This window comes from Urtica dioica, chromosome 7, assembly GCF_054948205.1.
Source record: "Urtica dioica subsp. dioica isolate 48M chromosome 7, U.dioica_male_clone48M_v1_H2, whole genome shotgun sequence".
NCBI lineage: Eukaryota > Viridiplantae > Streptophyta > Magnoliopsida > Rosales > Urticaceae > Urtica > Urtica dioica.
Genome location: NC_142762.1, coordinates 47,117,128 through 47,142,939, shown reverse-complemented (window position 1 = coordinate 47,142,939; position 25,812 = coordinate 47,117,128). Strand labels below are relative to the sequence as shown.

Sequence of the window (25,812 nt, the reverse complement as noted above, 5' to 3'; positions counted from 1 at the left end):
CTTATATAAGATATAAGTATCTACTGGAGTCAACAAGAAAAATAGATTTCGGTCGTTGGGTAATATTTGTTCTGAATTCTGATACGGAGACGAATCAAATAAATAGTAAAGGAGCCACACGTGTACTGAAAAGAGACGTTGATATTTTTTGTCCCGCCAAAAAAAAAACATTGCAAAATCAAAGTCAACAAAGACTCACATTACCACTATTGGCTTTCTTTTAAACAAATTTAAAATAGCGAATTCGGTCACGAAATTGAGACCACTATTTTTTTTTCGAAAAGAAGTGATGTGAAATAAAAACAAATAAAACATGTCAAAGACTAAAGAGTCCGTATTGGGACAAAATTGTAAATTGGCCTCAACGAGATAATGATAAATGATGTTACATGTGCTTTGTTTGGAAGGAAAAATATACATGAGACGTTACCATGCACGCGTTATTATATTGACCCGGAACACCAAAATTATTCAGTTAATAGAACTATAAATCAACCAATTATAAAACAGATGAGCATGATATAATTCCGAATTTACGACAAACATTAGAACGTCTTAGAAACTTCATAAGCTTTAGTCTAAATCATTATCAACGTACACGACAATTTCCATATATTTTGTGTTCAACCACACATGTACCATCAATGAAGCATATAATTGCTTTTCTTAGGCTCACCCATAGCATAACAATCTTACCAATAGATACTTTAATTTTCGAGGAAACTACATGAAGGAATAGTGAAAGAGACTGATGGCAAACCAGTAATTATTATACATATGTCATAGATATGTGCTTAGAAAATGACACTAAAACAGAATCTATAAAAAGAAGCAACAACCTGGTCAAACAGCACCAAAAAAAATATCCGCCACATGTTATAAATAAATATATAAAAAATGAAAACAAGTTTATGGAAGAATAATTTTTCTTCTTCTACACAAAGTGTTCCAAACACGACGAATAATGTAAAAATTATATGTACAAGAAAAACAATAATAAGTCCCATACGAATTCATCTTCTTTTGATCCCTATAATATATGTACATACGGATATGTTTTAGCCTGGCTGACACTTTGATCCAAACTAGAAAAAAAAAAAAAAAAGCACTGACAGATTGAAAAGGAAAAGAACAGAAGATAGAAGAAGTACAGAAACAAGTGACGGAAGAGATTATTATTCTCTTTTCATGCACGCAGTTTTTCTTTTGTCATTGGATAACTACACGGCTAATATCATGCGTCTTCTCCATATTTCGGCTGAATTATATATATACATATTTGATATATCACATAATAATATACTGTAGTACTCTTTCATTTCTAGCTTTACCAGTATCATTATATCATATAGTATTATTATTTTCCCCCTTAAAGATGCGTACTAGAATTAGAATACAAGTATAGCTGGAATAATCATGTCTCATAAGAGACAGTATATTATATTGCAATTTGGCAGAATAAGGAAATTTTTTTAAAAATATAAAAATCACCGGGGTCCGAAAACTAAAGTGTAGAAGCAGAATATCTTGGGGTGTGACCATTAATGGGTCTCAAATGTTATCTTTTTCACATAAAGTTCCCTATTTTCAGCGCATCTACGTTAATGGCCACACTACGAGTTGAGATCCAAATCTAATCCTTATCATCAACCTCTAAATATTCTCAATAAATTCCATTCATAAATGATGGCATTATATATATACACACATTAAAATAAAAACACAAAAAACAAGAACCTTCAATTTATATACATAATAAAAAAAAAGGTGATATCATGCAATACAAGAACACTTTCTTCTACAAACATCCCAGTTTCATCTTATACATGTCTTTCTTTATTTTTATTTTTTTTACGGCAATGAGAATCATATATATTGCGGTATCCCATAAAAAATAATAATTAAATAAAATATATTCCCCAACTTGCACGTATAAACTATATCCCAGTTTATATAAAAACCACTCTCTTCCCAAACCAAACCAAACCATATACACACTCTTCACTCACTCTCATGCTCTTCACACAAACTCAGTGACATAATATTAATAATAGTAATATGGCTTCAGGGTCGTTTTCCAACTACGCGCGAAACCCTAACGGTCCGGTGACGTGGACGGCGAAGCAGAACAAGCAGTTCGAGAAGGCTCTGGCGGTGTACGACAAGGACACGCCTGACAGGTGGCACAACGTCGCAAAAGCCGTCGGAGGCAAAACCGCCGACGAGGTCAAGAGGCACTACGACGTACTCGTCAGAGACCTCATCAACATCGAGTCCGGCCAATTTCCTGCGCCCAATTACAGATCGCCCTCCTCTGCTTTCGCTGATCACGACCACAGGTGATTCCTAACCCCACATTTCCTTGCGCCTTGGGTTTTTTTCGCTTCCTATTATTTTATTACTATTGGGAGTTCCTAACTAGTCCACGTAGACGTAGTTCCAAATTTTCCTTTTCTGGCAGTGACCGTTGAACTGGCTTAGCTAGGGCCACCGACATTAGTGCCACAAAAAGAAACTCTTTTGTGTCTATTTATGGATATATAATTTATAATATTACATCAAATTATTTATTTATTTATACTTACCCAACTTCCTCAAACAAACAAAAAGGGAAAGAGAAAATATTTTTTTGCCCACATCCACATGAAATCTAATCTTCGACTTGTAATAGATCACATCACATGTGCATTGTCTTATATTACTTACTTTGGGCCTCAGACCGACTGATTCATATATTATTATTTTTATAAATTAAGCCGGTGCTTGCCATACTATATCTACTTTATTAATTAATGAGCTTCTTCTTATAAAATTATTATTATATATTTTCTTTGACATTTTTTTTCCTAATCCAACGAATGTTCTAGCGACGGAGATATCATATAATAACTAGAACCATATGAAGTGTTTTTTTAACAGCTGTGTTTTCATTGCATACAGGCTAATGAAGAACCTTAAGCTCTGATGATGGGATTTGTTTAGGTTATATGTTATCAAAAAAGAAAATGCATAAGTATGAAAATATTTTGCAAGTGTTATTTTATCAGTTTGATGTAAAAACTCTGTAATTATTTCTACTACGTTTTGACCAGCAATATATATATATATATATATATATATATATATATATATATATATATATATATATCTCGCAGTATATTTCTGTCTTTGCTATGTTGCTGTGTTCTTCAAACAAGAAAATCGGTAGACTTTTAGAAGATATACCAAAGCATTGTATCGTATATACATATGTATTGTATTAGAAATATATATAATCTACAAAGATCGTACGTGGTTTAAATATGTCAATCAAAACCACCAAGAATAAAACCAATGGCAGAGAGAGCATATAAAGATTCGAGGGCAATTTGATGAATCACCACCTGAACTACATTAAAATATATCTTCCGTTCTTTGGAATTGACATTAAATGCATACAAATCCTGCAGTCATTCAAATAACAGTAACTTGGCATATTAAATCCCTAAACCGACTGCGCAATGCAAAAAAAAAAAAAAAAAAAAAAAAAATACTGTATCTGAATAAATTTAATATATATACATCATAAAAAGAAAAAAAAATGATTTATCAAGTATATAGTCATATTTACAGTTTCATATTGCTATATATCCAACGTTTCATAAATTTTAAGTAAATAGTCACGTTCATGTATTTATACGCGTAAATTGACGTAAATATCATACTATTTTATTTTAATGAAAAAGCAAATTAGGAATGTCACGACATGTTTGTGATTATTTATATAAGATTTATGAAATGTTAATTATATAGCAATCTCAAATGTTTTACTCGACTAATTTATCATTGCCAATCAGTGATAATTTTTTTTTTTAACACTATTTTAGGCAGAGATTTGTTGAGCTTAAATTCAAAATACTTATAAAATAATTCTAGTATTTGAATATAGTATTGCACTTTTTGAGTTCGCCAAAATTTTGATTCCGCTGACTTAAGATTTAGAATTGGTAATAAAAACTCAGCGGCTCAAGCGACCTCAAGCTAGAAAACTTTCTCTGAATTTGAATTTAATTAAGCTCACTATTTTAATTTAATTATTTTAAAAAAAAAATCTTTGAACGCCTTATTATAAATAACAAATTTGTACTGCTCATGTCGCATCAAAGGAGATTTTGTATTGTACGACTAATTAGTTTTTATTCGATTAAGAATGAAATTGAACATATTAAAAGTAGAGAATTGTTAACCAGTAAGCCAATAGAAACGTCATTATTTCAATATAACCAACAATTGAGGTAAGTTTGATAAATAACCATTGCGCTGACTTGACAATAATTATAACAGGTTGAAACCAATAAGTCTATTGAAACGTTATTATTTCAATATAACAAACGTTTAGTTAAGTTTGATAAATAGCCATTCCGTTGACTTGACAATAATTATAACAGGTTGAAATTTCGTTTTTAACCTTCCCTTATTTTCACGGTTTTGTATTTGAAATTATAAAAAAAAATTGATGCTATAATTGTTGATTAGTTCCGGTATCAAATAATTAATTGCTATTCAGATTTGTTTCCGATTCTCTCTCTCTCTCGCTCGCTCTCTATCTCTCTGAAATCCGCCCAAAAAAAAATCGAAAAAGCATTTATTCAACTTTACAGGTTTATTTGATCCAAGCATTTATCTTTCTTTTCTATAAAATATTGCAAGATATCTTTTTAAATTATTTGTATTTTTTTCTTAATTTTATACGTTATAAATTAAAAAAATGGATTTGATGAATCCCAAATCTTCAACTTCATTATAGATAGGCGATGGAATTGTAGAATAGAATGAAAAAATATTTTCGCTCTAGCGGACACCCCTCATCGTCATTGTGTATAGCGACGGCGTCTCGTCGGAGATTGTTTGGCGGCTCTGAATTCTAGAGCGGATGCTAATCAAACAGATCTATTAATAACTAATACTAACAAGTATAAACTAATATTAACAAATAATCACTAACATTAACAAATATTAACTATTATTAACCTTCAATTTTGATTATAATAATAATTTATAAGAAATAATTACGAATGTCAAAATAATGTTGTATCATTTTACTATGTTTTCTCTTTTTTGGGAATTTTGAATTAACAAATTAATAGCATATTTTGAGCATTTAGTTATTTAATAATTGGTAATAATTTTTTAAGATTTAATAACTTATATGCGTTTTTTGTGCGGAATGGTTTTGACGTTTCAAATTGTTTAATTGGTTGCCTGTGTTGTTTTAATGCTTTCCCATTTAAACCTGTTATTGGTAGCTAGCTTGGTCTAGCGGTAATCCCACACTCACCTCGACGGAGAGGTCATGGGTTCAAGCCCCATGGGATGCAGAAATGCATGCCCCCTAAGATTTATTCTAATAAATAGGTAATCTTGGCCAATAGTGTCACCTACGATGTAATATTGGCCGATAATGCCACCTGCGCTTTGCACTGTTAATATATCATGTAATCCTTGCCGATAGTGCCCTATTAAAAAAAAAACCGTTATTAGTTTATGTCATTTATTTTTATTTTCTGTTCAATACGAATATGTGTGACTCGGCGGAAAATAAGCCTAGGGGTAAGTCAGTCTTTTTTACTTGTAATAATTTCAAATGGCTAATAAACATGAATATCTCAAACAGTAGCTAGAATGCAATTTCAAGAAGTTTGAGAATGGTTAGAAATCAAAGTATTATTACTTTAACAAATATATATTTATGGTTTTTAGTACTGAGACTCTCGTTTTTATTACGTATTCGAATTTAGAAAGGTAGAATGCTCGAGTTGTGAAATTCGTTTGAAGTTATAAATATGCCCTCTAATTATTCGGGCTTACTATTTCTCTTCTAATTATGCTTTCATGAGGAAATTACAAAAATAACTGCAATAATACTTTGATTTTTAAAAAATAGCGGGTATTTTTCAGAAATTTCTTTTTTAAGTGGTTTATTTTAAAGAATTTTTTTTTTAAATGGTGAATAATTATTTGGCTATTAAATTAAATTGTAAATGGTAAATAAAGTTAAGTAGAGCCAAAAGTAGTACACAAATCTTTAGAAAAAATATATGGTAAACATTAAAAAAAAAATTGTTTACAACTTAAAAACAACTATATTCATCGTAAAAACTTTAAGAATGTTATTTTTTAATAAATTACGAATTTCTGATACTAGAAGCGATTTCCATTTCTTTGTTTGGGCGTCTTCCTCCTTTATGTTCCTCATCACTTTGAGCCTGTTGAAGGTTCTGAGCCGGAATTGAGGGTATATTCTCTAAGTGAGGCACAACCTTAGCTTAACTTAGGCTTGGCCCGGGCCTAGCATGTAAGGTTAAGCAAAAGAGAGAAATGGATATGAACAATACCAAACTCAAAAGTAAATTTTGTAGTTACAAAGGAAATTCTAAAATATTCTATTTGTCAAGATATATATTTTTAGGGGAAATTTTAAAATATGTTCCTATGTTTACTGATCGTAAGAAAAAGTTGAATAAAACTGAAGAAAAGTTTGGGTATTTTTCACCATTTAGCCTAATTTGAGCCTTCTTGTGTTTAGAGAGTGGAGTTGACCCGCTGTGCTCGCGTTGCAAGGCCGTGAAGGAAAGAACATTTCACGCCCTTTGAAGTGATTTGTTACTTTGTTTAGCTCGAGAGTTGGAAGACTATGGGATGGTAAAAGTTGATTAAAGTTTCTTTTTCATAACTATTAAGAGTTCCCTCTCGCATCCTGATTCCGACGTGGCTGTGGCGGAGCTGCTCGATTTGATGGAACAACGAAAGTTTCTTTTACTTTTGCTTTCTCGCTTGTAATGTTTTTGTGCCCATGTTTCAACAACGAAAGCTACTAAATTACACACATCCCATCCCTTTTCCAACATGAAGGCTTACAACCATACAATTACAAAGAAAAATGTTTCGATGAGCATCTCAAACACCAACAATTCTCCACAAAAATACAAAAACAACCGCTAAATCTCAAGTCAAGCTCGCAGTGTCGTCGTCAAAGTCAATCCCCGTGATAACACCGTTCACAGCAGTGGCACAAAACCTCCCCTTCCCGATCGCCGCCGCGAGCTCTCCGCCGCCGTCGGAGAGCATGACCACGTCATCGCCGACGCCCAAATGGCGCCCCCAAGCCCTCATCACAAACACGTCGTTCGAAGCGACGCACGCCACCAAATCCCACCGCCGCCTCTTCTTCTCCGCCTCCGCCGCCTTCACGAACCTTCCACACGCCGGAGAAAACGCCGCCGCCGCGCCGATGATCGCCACCCTCTTCCCCTTGCACAGCGCCGCCAGCCCCGCCGTCCGGACGGCGTCGTTCCGGTCCACGTAGCTCAGCGCCACCGCCGGCACCCTCCGGGCCGCGGTCCCGGTCTGGCGCTGACGTGGCGATCGGACCGGTACGGCGGCCCGGCGCGGCGGACCCGCCGGGCCGTACAGGCTGAGGAGAGAGAGCCTCTGCGATTTGGGGATGGTGGCGTGGAGGTTCCAAGACGTGGAGAGCTTCTTCGGAATCGGAATCGGAGAAGAAGAGGAATTCGAAGAGGATTGCGAGGGCATTTTGGGGAATTCGGAGAATGTGGCTGCGATGTTGTTCACAGAAGAAGCCATTCCAGATTCAGAATATATATATATGTATATGTATTTGTGGGTGAAACAGAGACGACGATTTGAAGGTCGCAGCGACGATGTTGAGTTGCCGCAGCGTCAAGACAGTTTTATCGGCAGCTCCGAAACAATGTCTTGTTGCCCACGAAAATCATTGGATTCCGTATAATGGGCTTTACTCGGCCCAAAAGAAACCCTATATTCCATTCAAGCCCCTCGCTATCAAGTAATGCATCTCGTACCCGGTTTTCAGCTTTTAAATTCAGAAGTACCGCTACAAATTACGAAGTTACGTTTTTAACCATGCTTAGCTATAACCTCTGATGTTTTTGTTTCAATAAATATCAATCAAATTTGTTTAAATTATAGGCCTCAAAGATTAATAAAAGAATTTCAAATTTTTTTTTGTTCTCTGACGAATTCTAGCTCGAGAAGGTAGTCTACAATTTTAACATAGACGGTGGTTCTGAAATTTTAAACGTTAGGACGTATTTTCTGAAATTCGTGACTTGTAAATCGGTAGGAGCGGGGCCTGAGGAATAAGATATAAGGAGACCGAGATCAAGTCCAACGCCCACGGCGAAGAAATATTCCTAAGTTGAAAAATGGGCATAAAAAAGCACTAGCAAAATTCTTGAAAAAAGGTTGTTGTCAAATGTGTTTAATATTGAGATGTACTCACTAGCTATGGGTCCATTGACCTTTGCCACTAAGATATAACCAAGTTGTGTGGTCAATTGAGTAAAGTATATGACTTGTCGACGAAGATAGTTGGACAACTCGCAACATCGGTGTGTGTACCATCAGAAGATGCTCAAGATTTCTCTAAGCAGATGGTACAATTTGATGCCGGAACGGAAGCATTAAAGCGTTTACAAGCAAAGATTCTCATCGATTTACTCAAACATTGCCTTTGGTTCACGTCCACAACAACCTGAAGGAGGCTCAGATTTCAAGAGTGCGTCTGCAACAGAAAGACGCGCCACAAACATGAGTGATAGATCCGAATCGAAAACTCAGTTTTAGTAAGCATTTTATTAGCTGTGTGTAGAATATGTTATTACAATACTATACTTGGTTTATTAGTAAGTTTTTTATTATTTATATTTGATATTGAACATCTTATTAGTATAGAATGAATGAAAACATATATTATTTGTATTTGAATTTAGAAATTAAATTTCAAATCAATGAAATATATGAATATATAATAATAAATCATTTTTAAAAATCACATATTGTCACGACTAATCGTAGTTATATTTGTCACGGGTCACGGCTAAATTCAATTTAGATTATATTTTGGACTATAACCGCAATAATTGTTGTAGTGTCTTTATTCCTTTATTTTCATGTGGGATCCATAAGATATGTAATATAAAAGTATAAAGTGATGGTACTGGTACTAAGAAAAACACTAATTCGTGTTAGCTTTAACAAATATATCTTCTGTTAGACTGAATAAAATAGGAAAACCTAGTTATTAGTCGTTGGGATGGCATCACTGAGAGCAATCTGCTTACGAGAGATAATGACTGTTTCCTTGATTATAGTCTCGTGAACACTTATAGGTCCATGTAATATGTAACTTTATCTTAAAATATCCATTTTTTGTCTTTTAAAAGCGTTTTTTTTAATTAGTTAGAGGTCAATTATAGTTGATCAAAATTAACCATATATATATTTAAAATTAAAAGGGGTTTGATTATTTGGTTAAAGCAAAGTTTTAATAATAAAATAAGAGTAAATAACACAGTAACACAACATACCACCACACATATTCAGTAATACTCACTTTTACAAATGTGAAGAAGCTTCAAAAGTAATTGTACATTATTAAGTAAATGAATATATCCAAGTAGTAAAACCGAACGATCGTTAATTAAAAAAAAAGAAACCCCCCTTTTTTTCTAAAAAGAATGTGCTATTTTATAATATAAAATAACAACATCCCACATTGTCATTTTGACATGCATATATATAGATGTGTCCAAAACCAGCTTTGGTGCTTAATAACTAATGATTTAAATGAGAATGAAAACAAGTGGTTAAGACTTAATCATCATCCTACACTTGCTTTGTCATGGAAAAAGAAAGTGCAAAAAGTCACATTCGAAGTATAGAATTGTGGTCGCGAGGTCTTATACTCGATATCGTACTCAATAAAGTTATTTTGGCTCCAACAAACTCATATATTTCCCTACCAAACTTGCCTCATTCAGGCCAAGCCAACTCATTTTCCTCCTTCAAAAACGACATAAATGCACACACTATACATCTAACATCGCAACAAACACATCGGACAAAACACTTATATAATTCCCAAGATATATATATATATATAATATATATATATATATATATATATATATATATATATATATATATATATATATATCCAAAACACACGCAGTTATCTTATCGATCGAACACAAGAAAAGCAAAGGACATTATACTGGGTAGAGATAGAGCTACAAAAAGACGATGAAACGAAAACCACAAATGATGGATCATCATATTCATGATATATAATGATACCCTTCCAACACAATATTCCAATGCCAAGAAAGAAAGTAAAAAAAAAAAAAACGAGCTCTGATTACCCAACAACCTACGTACATTAACAGAAGAGACAACAAACTAGCCCATGGTGATCGATGATCAATAATAATAATAATAATAATAATATCAATATCACGGTACGTACCTACCCAGCCAAAATCCAAAATAGCCTAGACATCTATATATATATATGATGTAGCCAACTAAAACTTACTAAAGAGATGAGTAACAAGTAGTACGTAGAGCTGCTAATCTAACCCTTCTTCGTCGTCGTCACTGACGTGCTGGTTCATGACAACGTCGGTGGTGGGCAGAGGCGCGACGACGGGAATGGAAGCGGAGAGTGGGACGGCGGCGGCGGCGGCGGAGGTGGGGCCCGCCATGTTGCCCATGAGGATGCTGACGTGGTCGAGCTGGTGCTTGGTCTTGAGGTTGTTGCTCTTGTTGTTGTGCATCCAGACTTTGAGGACTTGGCGGCGGATTCCGACGTCGGAGCAGAACCTCTCGACCAGATCCTCGTCCTGCTTCTGGAACCGCCACCCCACCCTGTCCGCGAACTCCAGCATCCTCTCCTTCTGCTCCGCCGTGAACTTCGTCCGGAACCGCTTCTTCGCCGACGCCGACGGATGGGACGGCGGCGCCGAGTTGTCGGCCGTCGCGTTCAGCTCCTCGCTGGACGACTCCGTCCCGCCGCCGTAGGCCACGTTCATGGGCTGCACGATCGGAAACTTGTGGTGGTGGCCGTGGTGGGCGTGGTGGTGGGAGTAAGGGCTCGGGTAGTGGTTGATGTGGTGGAGCTGCGGCGGAGGGGTGATCTGGAGCGGATTGGCCGTGCTGCTCGACCGCCGTGTCCCGGGGCTGTAGATCGCCAGGGCTCCGGCGGCGGATCCCTCGCCGTCGAGCTCTTTCCGGTGGAAGTTGCGGTGGCACGAGCAAGCCGCGCACTTTAGGGCTTCGAGCGAGCCTTCCTCGCCGCTGGGCATGAACTCTCCGCACCCGTCGTAGACCGAGCCGCCGGCGCTGGCGGCGTGGTTCTTGAGGCACTCCCGGTACTTGACGGCGGCGGAGGGCTTCTGCGGCGGCGGAGATTGGAGGTGGAGCTGCGTGGGAGGACGGGGTGTCTGCTCTAGGGTTTGGGCTTGGGCAGTGCAATTGCCTGGGATTGGGGCTGGGGATGATGACGTCATCGTCGACGCGTTGTTGTTGGAGGCTGAGAGAGACCTTCTTCGCTCGGAAGGGGATGACGTGGCGGCAGCCAGGGCGGGCTGGGGGGCGAAGGAGGGTGCTGACGTGGCAGTGGCGGACCTGATTTGTTCGTGGTGGTGGTTGTTATTGTTGTGGTGGTGGTGGTGGTGATCCTGAGCTCTAAATTCCATGGTGGTGTTGATTAATGATCTCCAAAATGATCTGTTTTTCTTTGGTGTGGATTAATTGTGGAAAGAAGAGGACTACTTTCTCTCTCTCTCTCTCTCTATATATATATATATATATGCTACTGCTATAGAGTTATATATCACCACTCGCTGCTCTTTCTCTTCTGAGTCTTCTGTCTCTTATCTCTCTCTCTCTCTCTCTCCCTTGGGATTTTAAATCTCTCTTTTTTTAACCTAGATATCTAATCAAATACAAAAACAAGATAGAAATAGATTTGATTGAAAGAGTGAGAGTGAGAGAGAGGGTTCTTCAAAAAGAAAAAAAAATCAAGCGTATGAATCAATGACTACTTCTAAAACATGAAAATATGCTATGCATCGACTGAGAAGATTGACGGTAATCCTATCAAACCCACATGAAACCTACCAACTCGTTATAGCCGTTATACAACAGTTGTGACTCTTTTTTTTCTCTCTCTCTATATATATATATATGACCTTAATTTGCTTCCTAATCCTATGACATTTTTTTTTCAGTGCTTGAATCTGAAACTAGAGAGAAAAAGAAATCAAAGCAAGTAGAGAAGAACTATAGGGAATGAAAGTGCAAAGCTTTGACTGCGTAGAATTAACAAATAGAGAGTGAGTGAGAGAATAAGAGAGATAGAGGAGAGAATTAATTAGAGATAAGAAACAGCCGCAAAAACATGCTAGGAAGCACCTTTAAGAAGAGAATCATGCCCTGGACTTGACTGGACACACATGATCTCTAATGTTCTTCATTTCGGGTAAGCTAAAAAAAGAGTTATAAGCTTTTAGAGAGAGATAGAGATAGAGAGTGAGAGAGAGAGAAAAGAGAGATGGGGTATTTTGGGATTGTGCTTCTGTGCTTCCAACAAGAGACAGCTTGGTTGCTTGTGGTGTAGCCAGAATGAAAGATAAGAGAGAGAGAGAGAGAGAGAGAGAGAGAGAGATGAGATTAAGAGAGAAGTTGGACTTGAGGTACTACTACTACTACTATACCATACCTTTTATCATAATTATTATTATTATTAATTGAATAAAATAAATTCTATACATTACATATGAATATGAATAGAGAATGAATATGATATGAAGGGGTTTAAATTAAAAAAATAATAATAATAATAATTGTGAATGTATAATATTGCAGAATACAAAAACAACCGACAACGTCATGTTCAACCCTCTCCCACGCCCTGCCAAGGTGGGTCCCACACCCACCCCCATCTTCATTATTGCCACTTTCCATTTCTTATCTCAACACTTGACCCCTCAAAGTGACCCAAAGATTACAATTTTATTTTTATTTTTTTCAGTACTCAGTCACTCACACACACAACGCTTCTCTACTTGAACACTCATATCTCTCCCTGACCACACTGCTCTGCTATTCCCATCTTCCCTTCTCTTTCTTTCTTCTCATAATAATAATAATCCCTCCAAAATCAAACGTCACATAAACCCCATGTTTCCTTAATTAAACACATTTTGTCTCATTAACACGCTTCGCCCATCATAATAGAAACGAATAATACCCAACTTCTTATTATTTTATTTTGTTTTATTTCACTTCCATATATAGCTCATAATAGCATCAAAAGGTTAGCAAAAAAAAATGATATTTTAAATGGACATTTAAAATGGGTTTTTTTTTTTTGTCCCGTTGTGACTTGGGACTCTAAAGCTAATACAAAATTAGGAATTTAGTACGTAAGTTACTTTGTTCTTTTTTTAAATTAGCAGGGTGCTAAAATCAGCATACATAAGAAAATGTCAGTTAATATTTGTTTTCTAATATCACATAAAATATATATATATATATATATATATATATATATATATATATATATACGAATCCATGCAGTGCAGAGAGAGGGTGCGAGAAGGGTAAAAGTGAAAAAGTGCTTTGAGAATGGTCCACAGTAGTGCTATTGTCGTGTTGCTTTCTTTCTATTAATCTCTCTCTATCTCTCTCTCATTACATACGCAAGAGAATAGTAATAAACAAACAAACAAAGAAGAAGAAGATGAATAAAATGGGATTAATGAGAGAGGTAATTATATATTTTTTTCAGAGAGAAATCACCACGCGCGCTTAAGCAGAGGGGAAAGCAAAGCAAATGTCTTTCTTTACCTTTCCGTGGATGCAATCGATTGGCTTTATTTTTGTCTCTCTTTCCACGTCTTTCTTTTTGCCTTGGTACTTGCTTCTCCTCTACTATTCACTCTCTTACTCTTACTTATTGGGTGCTCTACAGCTTTCACTTCTCACCATTTCAACTCAACCCTTCCTTTCACTTGCTACTATTATTCCATACTTGAAAAGTTTCCTTTTTTACCCTACGAATCTCATAATATTTATAGTTCATCTAAATTTAATTGACAAGTCGCTAATTTTACGGAAAGAAAATTAACCCACAAAAGAAGTGGTGAAGGTGGTTTCTTAACGGACTAAGAAGATCACATGCAATAGAATATTATTTTTACTGAAAAGTAGTGCAACTAAGAAGAAGCGCACACAACCGAACCGATCTTCCAATCCAATCATTAGAAAGAAAATTGACCTAAAACATTGTGTTTGTATTGTATTCATTAAAAAAAAAAAAAAAACAGAACAACAACGCTTTATTCATTGGATCTTGAGGTTTGAAATTTATTAGGTCCCACAGAGCTTTAACCAAATAGAAAATCCAAGCGTAGACCCCCAAGTCCCAGGTAATCCCTAAAAAAAAAAAATCTTCGTTCCACTTGTTGGGCTTTTGGCCCAAATATATTCGATTCGGGAGCCAAAGCCCAAAGAGATTTGACTGGCTAGCTAATAATATAGAATCATTTAATAATATAAGACTACATGCATTTACTATTCATTATCCACAAGTCTGTTTCAACCGCTGCTGTGGTTCACGTTCAATGCGTGGGTAATTAGTTTAATTTATTGAAACTCACGACGTTTGCCACGTTGGCCAAAATCACATATTCTGCGATCACTATTATTCCCTTTGCAATTAATATCGACTACTTAAAAGCATCCTCACATCTCTAAATGAAATAGGATAAGTGTAAATCCGGGCATACGGGCGGGCCGTATTGGAACTACGATTCTGATCAAATGCTCTTCCGGTTGCTTCACGTAATCAGAAATCTTCGATCGATAAACACCGAAAATCCGATTGGGTCAAAATTAGAATTATCAGTTTTAACATTGAAAATTTCAGCTCCGTTAAATTCCGATTAAAAAAAAAGATTGATTTTGTAAAATATATGTTAATTGGTTAGAAATGTCAAAGTTTTTTTTAATAGGGTTGTAGAAATGCGAAATTGAATAATTAGGAATAATTTATTGAAAACAGCATCGTTAAAAAACCACTCCTAGCAAACTTAAAAGGTAAATATAAGTAGAGGATAAATCTCGTTATAGACATTATTCTATTATGTATATACCAATCGTCCATTACTTTTAATAATATCTCTAAGATGTTATCGGCGGTGCGACTACCATCTATTCTCCTAAAAGTTCATGTTTCTTAAATTCCAAACCTCATCTATGTTGTGAACTACCACACTCATGAAATTCATTCTCGATTTTTTCAACTTTATGTCCGACATTGACGCTACACTAAATGACCTCGACATGAAGATGGTTTTCATTGTTTTTTTCTAGAAAATATTTTATAATATCTATTCGTAGTGTTCTTCTATACATGATTTGAATATGAGGCACTAAATAATGCGTGAATGTAATAAAATCATCGGATTTTACATGACTAAATGATTACTCGATAGAAATGACATATTGGCGAAGTTGTTTCCTAAACTCTGCAAGACAATGTGTACTTACTTTAGATGAAGAAAGACTCGGTCGACATGCACACCCTATAGTGCTGTATTAAAGAGAAACTCTCTTACTTGGTGTCGTCCGCTTTGATGATCTTTCCACACTTGTTACATTGACCAGTTTGGTCATCTCATTCGCCAACTTCAGTAAAATATTGCCATATTTCGGATCGCGTTCAGGTTTTTTTCTCTGGTCTTGTTTGTTGCGAAATTGGAACCTCATTTGAGGGTTGTGAGTCATGTGGTAGAAGTGGTGGGTCATGTGGTCGAGGCGCTAGCTCTTATGATGGCTATAGTGGAGAGTCGTTTTCCTCTCTATCCCTTTGTTAGGTTTGGAATCTATGCAATTGCTCTTACTATACTATGTAGGGGTCCTGATATCGAGGTGGTGGTTATGTGCTATAAGGATATTGTGATGGTGTATTATATGAAGATTGTTGTGTATAATAGGGATATTGTTGAGGAACATAAGGAGAGATTGGAGCAATATGGATTCGGTTTAACTGTATACCATTTGACTATCAAACATCATCCAAATTGCACCCTTTTTTTTAATGTGTAATGTTGGATATCACTACAAAATGAAATGCACTCTTCAATTTGTTTTCCTTTTTTTTCTTTTTTCCTTTTCACTTGGACTTTTGTCCATTATTTGTCAAGCCCACTTATGTGAGGTCGTCTGACCATAACACGAGATTGTGACATTCATATTCATTTTGGAATGAAGGGTAAATTGGTACTATCTCTCGCCCTGCCCTATTGACAAGTAAAGATTGTCTTGAGGAGGTCGAGACCCGAATACATAAAACAACGATGGTTTCGCCTCTTTGTAATAGCATCCGACAACAAATTGAGGTGGCTGAGGAGTTTGAGTTGGGAACACGAGAGATATGACAAATTTGAGGTGTTGTTTCTGACCCACTGGCTTGGACTTGAAGGTAGAGATGCTTGACCAAATTGAAAGGCACATTGTCATAATTCTCGTAGCTATTTATTTGTGCTCATGTCTTGCTATTTTTGCTTATGTGACACTGACAATGAAGTGATTACCGATTTCTTGGATCGCTTTATAGCTAGAAAGTTTGATCATCATTGTTAAAAAAAAAAAAAAAAATTAAATGACACCGTTGCCCCATGTATTATGACGGTTGTATCACGGTGTACACCCACTTTTTTTTTTCTGCATTTATCATACTCTATTTTTTTTTAGCAACTTTGGTCCTTTTTCAACATTATGTCATTTTCGTTGGCATGTGCTTGTCACTTGAGTAGAAGGGAAATTATCAAAATGCCCTTGTAAAAATTAAAAACCTCTCTCTACATAGACGTTTACACTCACAAACACACATATACATTAGAAATTTAGAACAGGCTAAGCAACTTCGTAATATTACCAACAAAAAAAAAAAAAAAAAAATCAAATGTCTCTCTCCCACACACACAGAGCAAGCTCTTCTCCAGAGAGCCAAGAACGACCTTCGACGACCACCATCAACTCTGCCGCGACGAGAAAAAGGCAGAGTAACCACCACCACGTGAGAAAATTATGCTTAACAATTTCGATTTCATCATCAAGCCTAAGTCACACCCAAAACCTCTCTCGAACAAGAACATTTTTTCTTTTCTTTTGAAGAACAGTTTTAGGCTTGGTTGAGAATACACACGACCCATCTCAAAGGAGTTGGGGAGTTTTAGTCCCTTTTTATTGCTAGGATTTTTTTTTTAAATGGTGGGCATTATGGATTTTCACCACAGTTGACAATGCTCTCAAAAAAGTAGCTCAGATTCGTATTACCTCAAAAATGAAAAAATAAAACTCGTAAAAATGAAGTTCACAGTCTCTCCTCTCCGACGTCGATGAAGACGGATATGGTGAGTTGTAAAATGTAAACTAAATCTATCCATTGAAGTTTCCATTCGAGCATCTTTTACTATGCTCATGATTTTTATTTTTCCAATCATAAACTTGTATGAGCATCTGTAATCATCATTTTGATGCTAATTAAGGTTGTCTGATGCAAATCAAACCACCAAATATCTCAACTTTTCTATGGAAAAGCTATCATAAAACAAACACCACATCAAAATCAAATTACAGTACTTAATTGTTTTTATAAGATTACAAAGTTACCCTTCGTGACCCATTCACGTGATAAGCGCATGTCAACTTAACTGATGAAAAAATAGACTGAAAGATTAAAGTTGCCAAAAAAAAAAAAAAATTGAGTATGATAAATGCAGAAGAAAAAAAAAGTTAGTGTACAACGTGACTCGAAACATTAATACAAAAGCTATCACGGCGGTGATAAATACTCTCTTAAGTCTTAACTATAGTAAGTAGCAGCATTCAATTCAAGAGAGACGAAACATAAATACAAGAGAATTTTGTTAGCTTTTATATTTAGTAAATCATGTTAATGTGTCGCGATTGACTTGAGAGGCGATGATTACAAGGAAATTTGATTTAATGATGAACATCTGACCGGGACAACGTGACTAACATCAACTCGGGAAATGACTGGACGACATCTTAATGAGACCAATAGTGACGTACATCAACCTTTTAAATCACTTTTTATTTTTCATTTTGGCTTCGGGACCATCTTGAAATATTATTGGATTCCTTGCGTGTCGTTTTCTATGTAGCCCCCACGTAAATTCAAACTTCTGCTTTTTTTTTTTTTTAATATATACAAATCGAAACGTATTGTTGTAGTTCTCATGTAAAATCAAAGTGACTGACATTGCGAGTTACAGGAAATTATTTAGAAAAGTTGGCAGTGTAAACGGGCAAAATCTTGTGGAAGTCCAGGGCAGGCCAACCTAACAACAAACATGTGAAACTAGTAAAGATTAAAAAATAAAGATGCAGTTTTTGAATCTCTTTCTTTTAATCTGATTTTTTTTTTTTTTAAAACAGACTGGTTAAAAAATCGATCAAAACCCGATTAACTAGCTGGTTAAATGGGTTTCGTGAAGAAAAGGAAAACGGACAAAGCTGAAGTGTGATCTAAATATATTTAACTTGGCAATTACAAAGCTCTTACACCTTTAAGTTTAACGCTCAGCAAAAAACCTTTGCTATATTTCAGTAAAAAAACGAAATAAATTGAGAGACAGAGAGAGATTAATATATGGGAGATCTTATTTGACAATTACGGTACAGGAAAAATAAAAGGAGACTTAGCTTCAGCACAAATAAGGCAATACCACTGATAGATCAAAAAAAAAAAAAAAAAAACTTAATTCACTAAGGATATATGTGGGGCTATAATATAGATAGGATAAAAATGTAGGCTCAACATTCAGAGGCAACTTAACAGCCTCTTTTCTATCAAGTACTCTAGAGACCCGTCGATTACTTATGGTTCATGTTCTTGTGAATTAGAAAAAGAAGGGTAAGCAATACACAATGTTTATTTACTCAAGAAGAGAACACTTTTCTAGTACACTCATCTCTTGCAGACGCCGCTTCCGACGCCAAAATTCTCCAGAATATCGTTCTTGAACAGTGTGTGCGAGTCGCTCTGCTTTAGGAAGATGAAGATGATGATACTGATTAGAGCAAGAATCGCCGTTTGATTTCTTCGTTTTGAGTACCCTCATTATCATTGGCCCCACGCACACGCCCTGAATTGGCTGTCCATTGACGGACCCGAACTGTCAACGGATACAAAACAATGGAGCTCTATTAATAAACTCAGTGTATAAAAGTAGATACAACATGTGAAACAGAATCACCACAGTGATATGCATAAAGCACCCGACTTGCGTTGGAGGCCACTGAAAATTAACTTCGCAGCACTAGGTCCCATCAGGGATATCATACCAAGATTGTCTGAGAAAAACCGGTGTTGATTTATCAATCTAGACTCCACTTAGTATTTAAGGTTTACCAATACTACTGACTAGGGACCCAGTGTCACCTAACTTTCTTTCCCCACTAATCCAAATGGAATCTTTTGCCCCACTAGTGGCTATTAAGAGAATAGGTATTTAATCTAACGGTTCAACATAAACCCTAAGTTCGATTCCCCCTGAACGCAACAATTGGGGCCACTCGGGTAGTCTCCCGATCGATAATGCCAGGGCCTCGCGCTATTTGGTCGGGTCCGACCCGAACCCCACGGATATAAATACCAAGTCTACCAGTTCAACATACAATACAATTAAAAAAAAAAAAAAAAAAAAAAAAAAGAGTGACAATAGTAAAGTGGAAACGATCCAGTACTTCATACTCCCCAGTTATTCCAAGAACATCATCGAGTGTTCTAGAGATTTTATTTTTCCTTCATTTTACACAGTTTCCCTCTACATCTTTATATGCTTCATCATGCCCTATGAGAGATACAGCCACTGCAAAAGGGCCGTTTAAGCACCCCCTCTTCATAAGCTTTTACTACTTTTATCCGGCTGTTAAAAAAAATACAAAAACGAAAAACTACTTTTTTTTTTCATGAGAACCCCCAGCTATTTGTATAAAAGCTATCCTTCTCTAGTCTCTAGTCCATCTTGCATACGGATTATGGCCTTTCCTTGATAAAACTGTGACGATGTTTTAACGTATCCTACTAAGTATAACTTCGATTTGTATCCTTTGTAGTAGTGATCAGGAAATCAACCTATCAAGTTTCTATTTGACAAAGAACTAAGAGAAAAAGTTTCCAACTTTCTTTCCCAATGACGCATTGTACTCTCTCAAACACTATATTCAAGGCACAAAGAACTCAGATTTCAAGTGCATTTCCCAACCGCGAAGTTGGCAATGCAGCGATTCAACAGACATGACCATGCTTAAGGGGTCAACAACTAGTTGCCCCACACTTAATATATATTCACACCTCCCCTAAAAACACATGTGAAACCGAGTTAACATACGAATAGTTAGAAGTGTTATCCAGAATTGTACAAGTGGAGAGTGACCTTTGTAGGAATCAACCTACAGGGTGACCCAGCATTGAAACGGTGTACTCTTGCTATCACTTATAAAGAGCACAATGCCTAAACACCCAACCAATGTAGGAATCTCCGATAAGAATCATGAAACGCACACTGAGTAAGCTAGAAAAAGGCATACCCGATATTAAGAATGTTGAGAGGATCGATCATCTGCGGTGGTGGCTGTGGCTGTTGTTGCTGCTGAGGATCTTGTGAGGGCTCTCCCGGGTGTAGTTGCGGCTGTGGCTGAAGAAGTTGGTGGTGGTGGAGAGTAGCTCCGGCGGCGGCGCTGGAAGGAGGCCCCTTCTGCTCAACGAAGCGCCACATGTACCACGACGCCACCGACCTGTACGGCCGCCACTTCTCGCAGAGATGATCCATCTGCGACGGCCTCGGAAGCTCCTCAAGGCCGTACAGCAGCTGAACCCCTTTCCTCACGCCCAGATCGTTGATCGGCAACACATCGGGTCTGTGGAGCGAGAAGATCATGAACATGTGGACGGACCACGACCCGATGCCGTTGACCATGGTCAGCATCGTGAACAGAGACTTGTCGTCCATGCTCACTATGGCCGGGTCGGAGAGAATTCCGTTTTGGTACTTCCGCGCCAAGTCGTGGAGGTAGCTCGCTTTCCGGCCGGAGATGCCGATCTGGCGGAGCTGCTGGGGAGTGAGGGAGAGCACGGCGTCGGGGCCGACGCCGGACTCGCCGCCGCAGAGGGCGGTGAAGCGCGTGTAGATCGACGTTCCGGCCTTGTACGCTAATTGCTGGTAGAGGATGCTCTTCGTTAGGGCTAGGAACGGCGTGTGAAAGTTGTCGAAGGTCGGAGGGTCGTGAGCGTCGATGAGAGGCGCGAGGAGGGGATCGGCGGAGCGTAGATGGCGGAGAGCGATCTCGACCTCGCCGTCGCAGGACAGCGATCGGGCGGCGATGCGCGGCGCGGCGGCGACGGAGACGATCGCGCGGGAAGCGGAGGAAGACGGCTTGGAGGACTTCGTCGGTTTCGGCGGAGGAGCGGCGGGGCTAGGGTTAGGGTTTTGCGACGGATTTTCCGGGGAGAGTTTTCGGATTTTGCGGGGACGGAAGGGGATTTTGGACGGCGGGGATGAGCTCTGCGACGGAGCGTTGCTAAGCTCCGTAGGCGACGTGCTCGTCGGAGCGATCGTTGTGGCGGAGATCGAGCTCACCGTCGGCGAAGGTAGAGGCTGGTCATTAGACTCCGGTTGGTTTATTAGGGTTTGGGTCTGTGTTTGGCTTTGCTCGCCCATCAGTAACTGACTCTCTAATTTCTGGTCGGTTGCCGGAATGACCCTCTTGCTGACGTGGACGTGCCGGTGACGGCGGTGGCGTTCACGGCGGGGGAGATAGAGATAGAGATATAGAGAGAGAGAGAGTATATTGCAGAATGAGGAAATTATTATATTCGAGCTTTAGGGCTTGGCTTGGCTAGACTGTGGAAATTTGTGCAAAATGAGCATTAATTAATTAATCTTGAAAAATTTATTTTAATGACAAAAGTAACAGCAAAACAAAAATAAGAAATTAATCATACACAGATGATTCATACTTTTGAAATCTCACTTTATACCCTCTCTTTTTCCTTTTTGTTCACAATTTTTATTGTATTTTTTTCCTAATGAATTTTGATTGTAATCTTTGCCAGTTGTACATATGAATTTCAATGAACTCCCACATCTTACAATGGTTATTGGCATTAGTTGCTGATATAATAAGGTTTTTCTTTAAGAGAATGTGAACTAGTTTCGTATATATCTAAATCTATTTTCGTTTATTGGCAATTAATAAACGTTCTTTTTATTTTTTATAAAGAATTAAATAATCTTCTATGCGTATTTCAAATATTAAAAATAATGACATAAAAATCAGGAGTTTTCCTAAAAAAAATAATAAAAAAAATTCAAGAGTTTAATATTTTTATTTTAGGAAACTTTTAACAATAAATACGCTCCTACTAAGCACGTGTTGGTGTTAAATCTTTTCTACATGTTTCACTTTGGGCTTTTTAATTATTAGGCCCAACTTATGGAACAAAACAAGCCCATGAATGATAGATGGGCCTAACCGCTACAGGAATAATTGTGTAACTATGTTGGGGTAATTATGTAACTATGTCCAAATAACACAGAATTCCAGAAATAATTTCTGGATTACCTCGTGAGCTAAATATCCGAATAAAAATACAAATAATTAGCTGCGTAGCCATCTAAAACACTAGCAATTTGGTTTTAACCAACCTTTCGTTAATTTCACGTAAATAGTCATCTTGCTTACGTGGCAGCTTATTAATTGAATTAGTTATACATTTTTGCCCTTACACTATTTTAATTAGGCAGCTTTTTTTTAATTTCTAATAAAATATTGCAACCGAATATGAAAGTTTTCAAATTTGAAATTTGAATTTTGAGCAGATTTTGAAAGTTCTCAGCCCATTAATTGTTATGTATTTGGAAATTTTCAGCGTTGACTTTAGGTAATTAGTTTCTATTTTCGTTGCAATTCATTATGGATAAAATCTATAAATATATTCTTCATTCATTGATATTATTTTGTCTTCCATATATTCATAATTTCCAGAATTTTCGTGCCCAAAATATTTCCAGAATTTTTTCAGTTTATTTACACGAATATACTGTAAATATGCTTTGTATTTACAGTGAATATACTGTAATTATGCTTTGTATTTACAATAAATATACTGTAAATAAGCTTCGTATTTACACGAATGTACTGTAAATATGATTTCTATTTACACGAACATACTGTAAAAAAAAAAAAAAAACTGTTCTTCGCGGAGTCCATGATATCGATCGGGACCTTTGGACGCAGATTCTTCTCTTCTCTGAAAATTCAAATAGGGAGCACGAGAGAAAATAAAATCAGAGCCTGCGATTAAATTAAGTCTTCAATTTTAACCAACAAAAATCAATTCAACAGCTTCAATTCATCCAAACCCGTCAGACCAAACAGGGAGCACGAGAGAAAAAAAATCAACGACAAAGCTTAACCAAGCAAGAACGATACAATCAGCCATTAGTACCACCCTACACATTTCACCTTCTAAATACCATGACGAACTCAATTTCATCAAAATTACAACTCATCAACATAGATCTAGCCCTTTTTATTTCCGTAACGTTCCTCGAGCAAAACGGAGCATCTCCGACAACCGATCGGAGGAATTTCATGAGGGCTTTTTTTACCCATGTCATGAACTTCATTTTTATACCGACGGTGAAGACCACCTCCCTTCGGTGATCGAAAAACTCAACATTGGGGCGGAGGTCTTTTCCGGCGATCTCCCACGACAATGAACCGAAATTTTTAGCAAGCATGATGGGTGTTTTCTTGAACCTCTCTTCGACACGAGTTCATAGCACTTGGAATCACCCAAATCGGAGCTCAAACGATAGAGATATGGTCAATTGAAGTTTTGAGGAAAAAAAATGAAATGAAATTTTGGAGAGAGAGAGAAAGAGAGCAACTGGAAGAGGAAGAAGAAGCCTTTTACATTTAACAAAAAGCCCGGTCAAAGTATGACCAAGAAAAGAGAAAAAAAAAATTAATGATCTTAATGATGCTCCTCGATAACCGCGAGCAGTTATTATCTGAATATTTTGTTTTAAATTTTTTTATTTTCAGCATGTTAATGGGCCGGAACAGTTGAGGTTATTTTGGTATTTTGATGTTATGTAAATAAATGGGCTGATTATTAACCCGAAATTAACCAAATGATGGCCAAATCCAAAACCGTCTAAACTGGGAGGCTATTTAGTTATATAACCCATAAAAATATCATTAAAATTATACATAATACCTATTGCATAAGCATGAGCTCTGATTCGGGTGTTCATGAGAATCGACAAACCAAACAACTTGATCATCAAAACCAAATCACACTCTTTTCTAACCTGCATTATTACAACCCGAAGAAGTTTGAATTGAAACCAACCCAACCCGCAAGTGTTTCAGGTTGGTTTGGATTTTGATTGTCACGAGATTGAGTTGAACCAAACCAACCCGATCCCGTTAAAGAAAAAAAAAAATCTCTAAAAAATCGAAAAAATATTATCAAGGTAAAGTTAAAAAAAATACACCATATGCTTTATGGTTTTAAAATGATAATATAAATGTATTTTTAAATTAATGAATTATTTTGTAGGTGTATCTTTATGCTCAAGACAATCGATAAATAGATAATACAAATAGACTCGATATGATAATGAGGTCTACAACTCCTCTTTTTTTTTGGATTACATTACATATTTTCATGAGGTCTAGATTTTTATGGAGTATGAAATTTGAGATGTGACATAATTAGTTTATTCTTAGTATTTGTATGGTTTTTTATGAATTTGATTCAACGATTCTATTTTATATATTTGTTGTGACAAATTAACCCGAACAAACTGACTTAAGCCACCCCAAATAAATCAAACCAAACTAATCTGATTAATATCGATTCAGTTTGGTTTGATTTCAGTACCGTAAACGGTTTGGATTGTATTATAAAAATGAATAATCGAAGATTTCGAATCAGGTTTCGTGAAATATATAAACTCGAATAACTCAACCCGAATCAATATTCATAAATATTATATTTTCTCTATGGTAACTTGCAATTTTAATAGGGAATTTAGCTTTTTATGCAAAGGTGAAACTTTGAGATAAGTGCAAAATAGAAAAAGCATAAAAGGTGTTCTCAAAGTCTTTGTTGAGAAATGAACTATTATACATATAACGTTGCTTTTTTTGTTGTTGTTTATCACTTTATCTGGATTTTGAACTTTTGCTATGGTTGGTGACGTGTCCGTGAAACATGAGCCACCAATCAAATCCACACGAATTTTTTTAACTACACCACGATTATCACGAGGTGCTATTTCAAAGATTCGTTATGAGATACTTCGTACATTTTTTTTTTTGGGTATTATTTTCACGAGGTGCAAATTCATAACTAATGGCCAGCATTATTAAATAATGGTACAAACGACATCAAATTTCTTTCATTCAAGCACCAACTAAAAATTATTTTTAACCTCTACAAATCCAGCATCGGCCAATTAAACGGAAGCTCATAATAAATACTCTTGAACTTGAAGTCGCCTAACAAGTCAAACACAAACTTGTAAAGAAATATGATGAAAACGGCCAAACATTAGAGGTATATTTGGAACTCGAAAAATAAAAAATATGATGAAAAAAAAAATGAGAATCTTTGTGTATTTCTAGGTTTGTTTGAAAAAAGCAAGTAAGCAAATTCAAACCAAGTTTGGCTACAAGCCTACAACACATTAACGAAAAAACCATCTTAAAATGACAACATAAATATAAAATTATTCAAGAAACACTTCTGCGAATAGAACAACTAACAATGTAAAGATTGAAATCATTTGATTTCATGCCGGATAAACAAAATAATAAAAACAAACTGTAGAAGAT

At 36.6% G+C, this 25,812-nt stretch overlaps 4 protein-coding genes across 4 annotated transcripts; 1 reads left to right on the top strand and 3 right to left on the bottom strand.

The window, feature by feature from the left end:
* The first annotated feature begins 2,021 nt into the window (after nt 1-2,021).
* LOC149392319 (protein RADIALIS-like 3) lies at nt 2,022-3,272 on the top strand. The gene is made up of 2 exons (XM_089619089.1): nt 2,022-2,339; nt 2,941-3,272. Exons 1-2 carry the CDS (start codon nt 2,059-2,061, stop codon nt 2,963-2,965), a joined length of 306 nt encoding a protein of 101 aa, XP_089475215.1. The 5' UTR covers nt 2,022-2,058; the 3' UTR covers nt 2,966-3,272.
* A 3,712-nt stretch (nt 3,273-6,984) lies between these two features.
* Nucleotides 6,985-7,623, bottom strand: LOC149392318 (uncharacterized). Its single transcript, XM_089620103.1, has one exon. The coding sequence runs from the start codon at nt 7,621-7,623 to the stop codon at nt 6,985-6,987; it is 639 nt and encodes a 212-aa protein (XP_089476229.1).
* Nucleotides 7,624-10,057: 2,434 nt separating this feature from the next.
* On the bottom strand, nt 10,058-12,523 carry HB33 (homeobox protein 33). Its single transcript, XM_089619084.1, has one exon. It carries the CDS (start codon nt 11,556-11,558, stop codon nt 10,431-10,433), a length of 1,128 nt encoding a protein of 375 aa, XP_089475210.1. The 5' UTR covers nt 11,559-12,523; the 3' UTR covers nt 10,058-10,430.
* Nucleotides 12,524-18,640: 6,117 nt separating this feature from the next.
* On the bottom strand, nt 18,641-21,801 carry LOC149392316 (DNA glycosylase superfamily protein). The gene is made up of 2 exons (XM_089619083.1): nt 20,491-21,801; nt 18,641-19,073 (listed from the first exon to the last, which is right to left on the bottom strand). Exons 1-2 carry the CDS (start codon nt 21,618-21,620, stop codon nt 19,022-19,024), a joined length of 1,182 nt encoding a protein of 393 aa, XP_089475209.1. The 5' UTR covers nt 21,621-21,801; the 3' UTR covers nt 18,641-19,021.
* Between the last annotated feature and the right edge of the window lie 4,011 nt (nt 21,802-25,812).

Bases quoted from the DNA above. Each gene is read 5' to 3' on its own strand.
- LOC149392319 (XM_089619089.1), top strand. From the start codon at position 2,059: ATGGCTTCAGGGTCGTTTTCCAACTACGCGCGAAACCCTAACGGTCCG. The intron at 2,340-2,940 runs GTGATTCCTAAC...CATTGCATACAG, and splicing joins TTCGCTGATCACGACCACAG to GCTAATGAAGAACCTTAAGC.
- LOC149392318 (XM_089620103.1), bottom strand. From the start codon at position 7,623: ATGGCTTCTTCTGTGAACAACATCGCAGCCACATTCTCCGAATTCCCC.
- HB33 (XM_089619084.1), bottom strand. From the start codon at position 11,558: ATGGAATTTAGAGCTCAGGATCACCACCACCACCACCACAACAATAAC.
- LOC149392316 (XM_089619083.1), bottom strand. From the start codon at position 21,620: ATGGGCGAGCAAAGCCAAACACAGACCCAAACCCTAATAAACCAACCG. The intron at 19,074-20,490 runs GTATGCCTTTTT...ATCCGTTGACAG, and splicing joins CTCAACATTCTTAATATCGG to TTCGGGTCCGTCAATGGACA.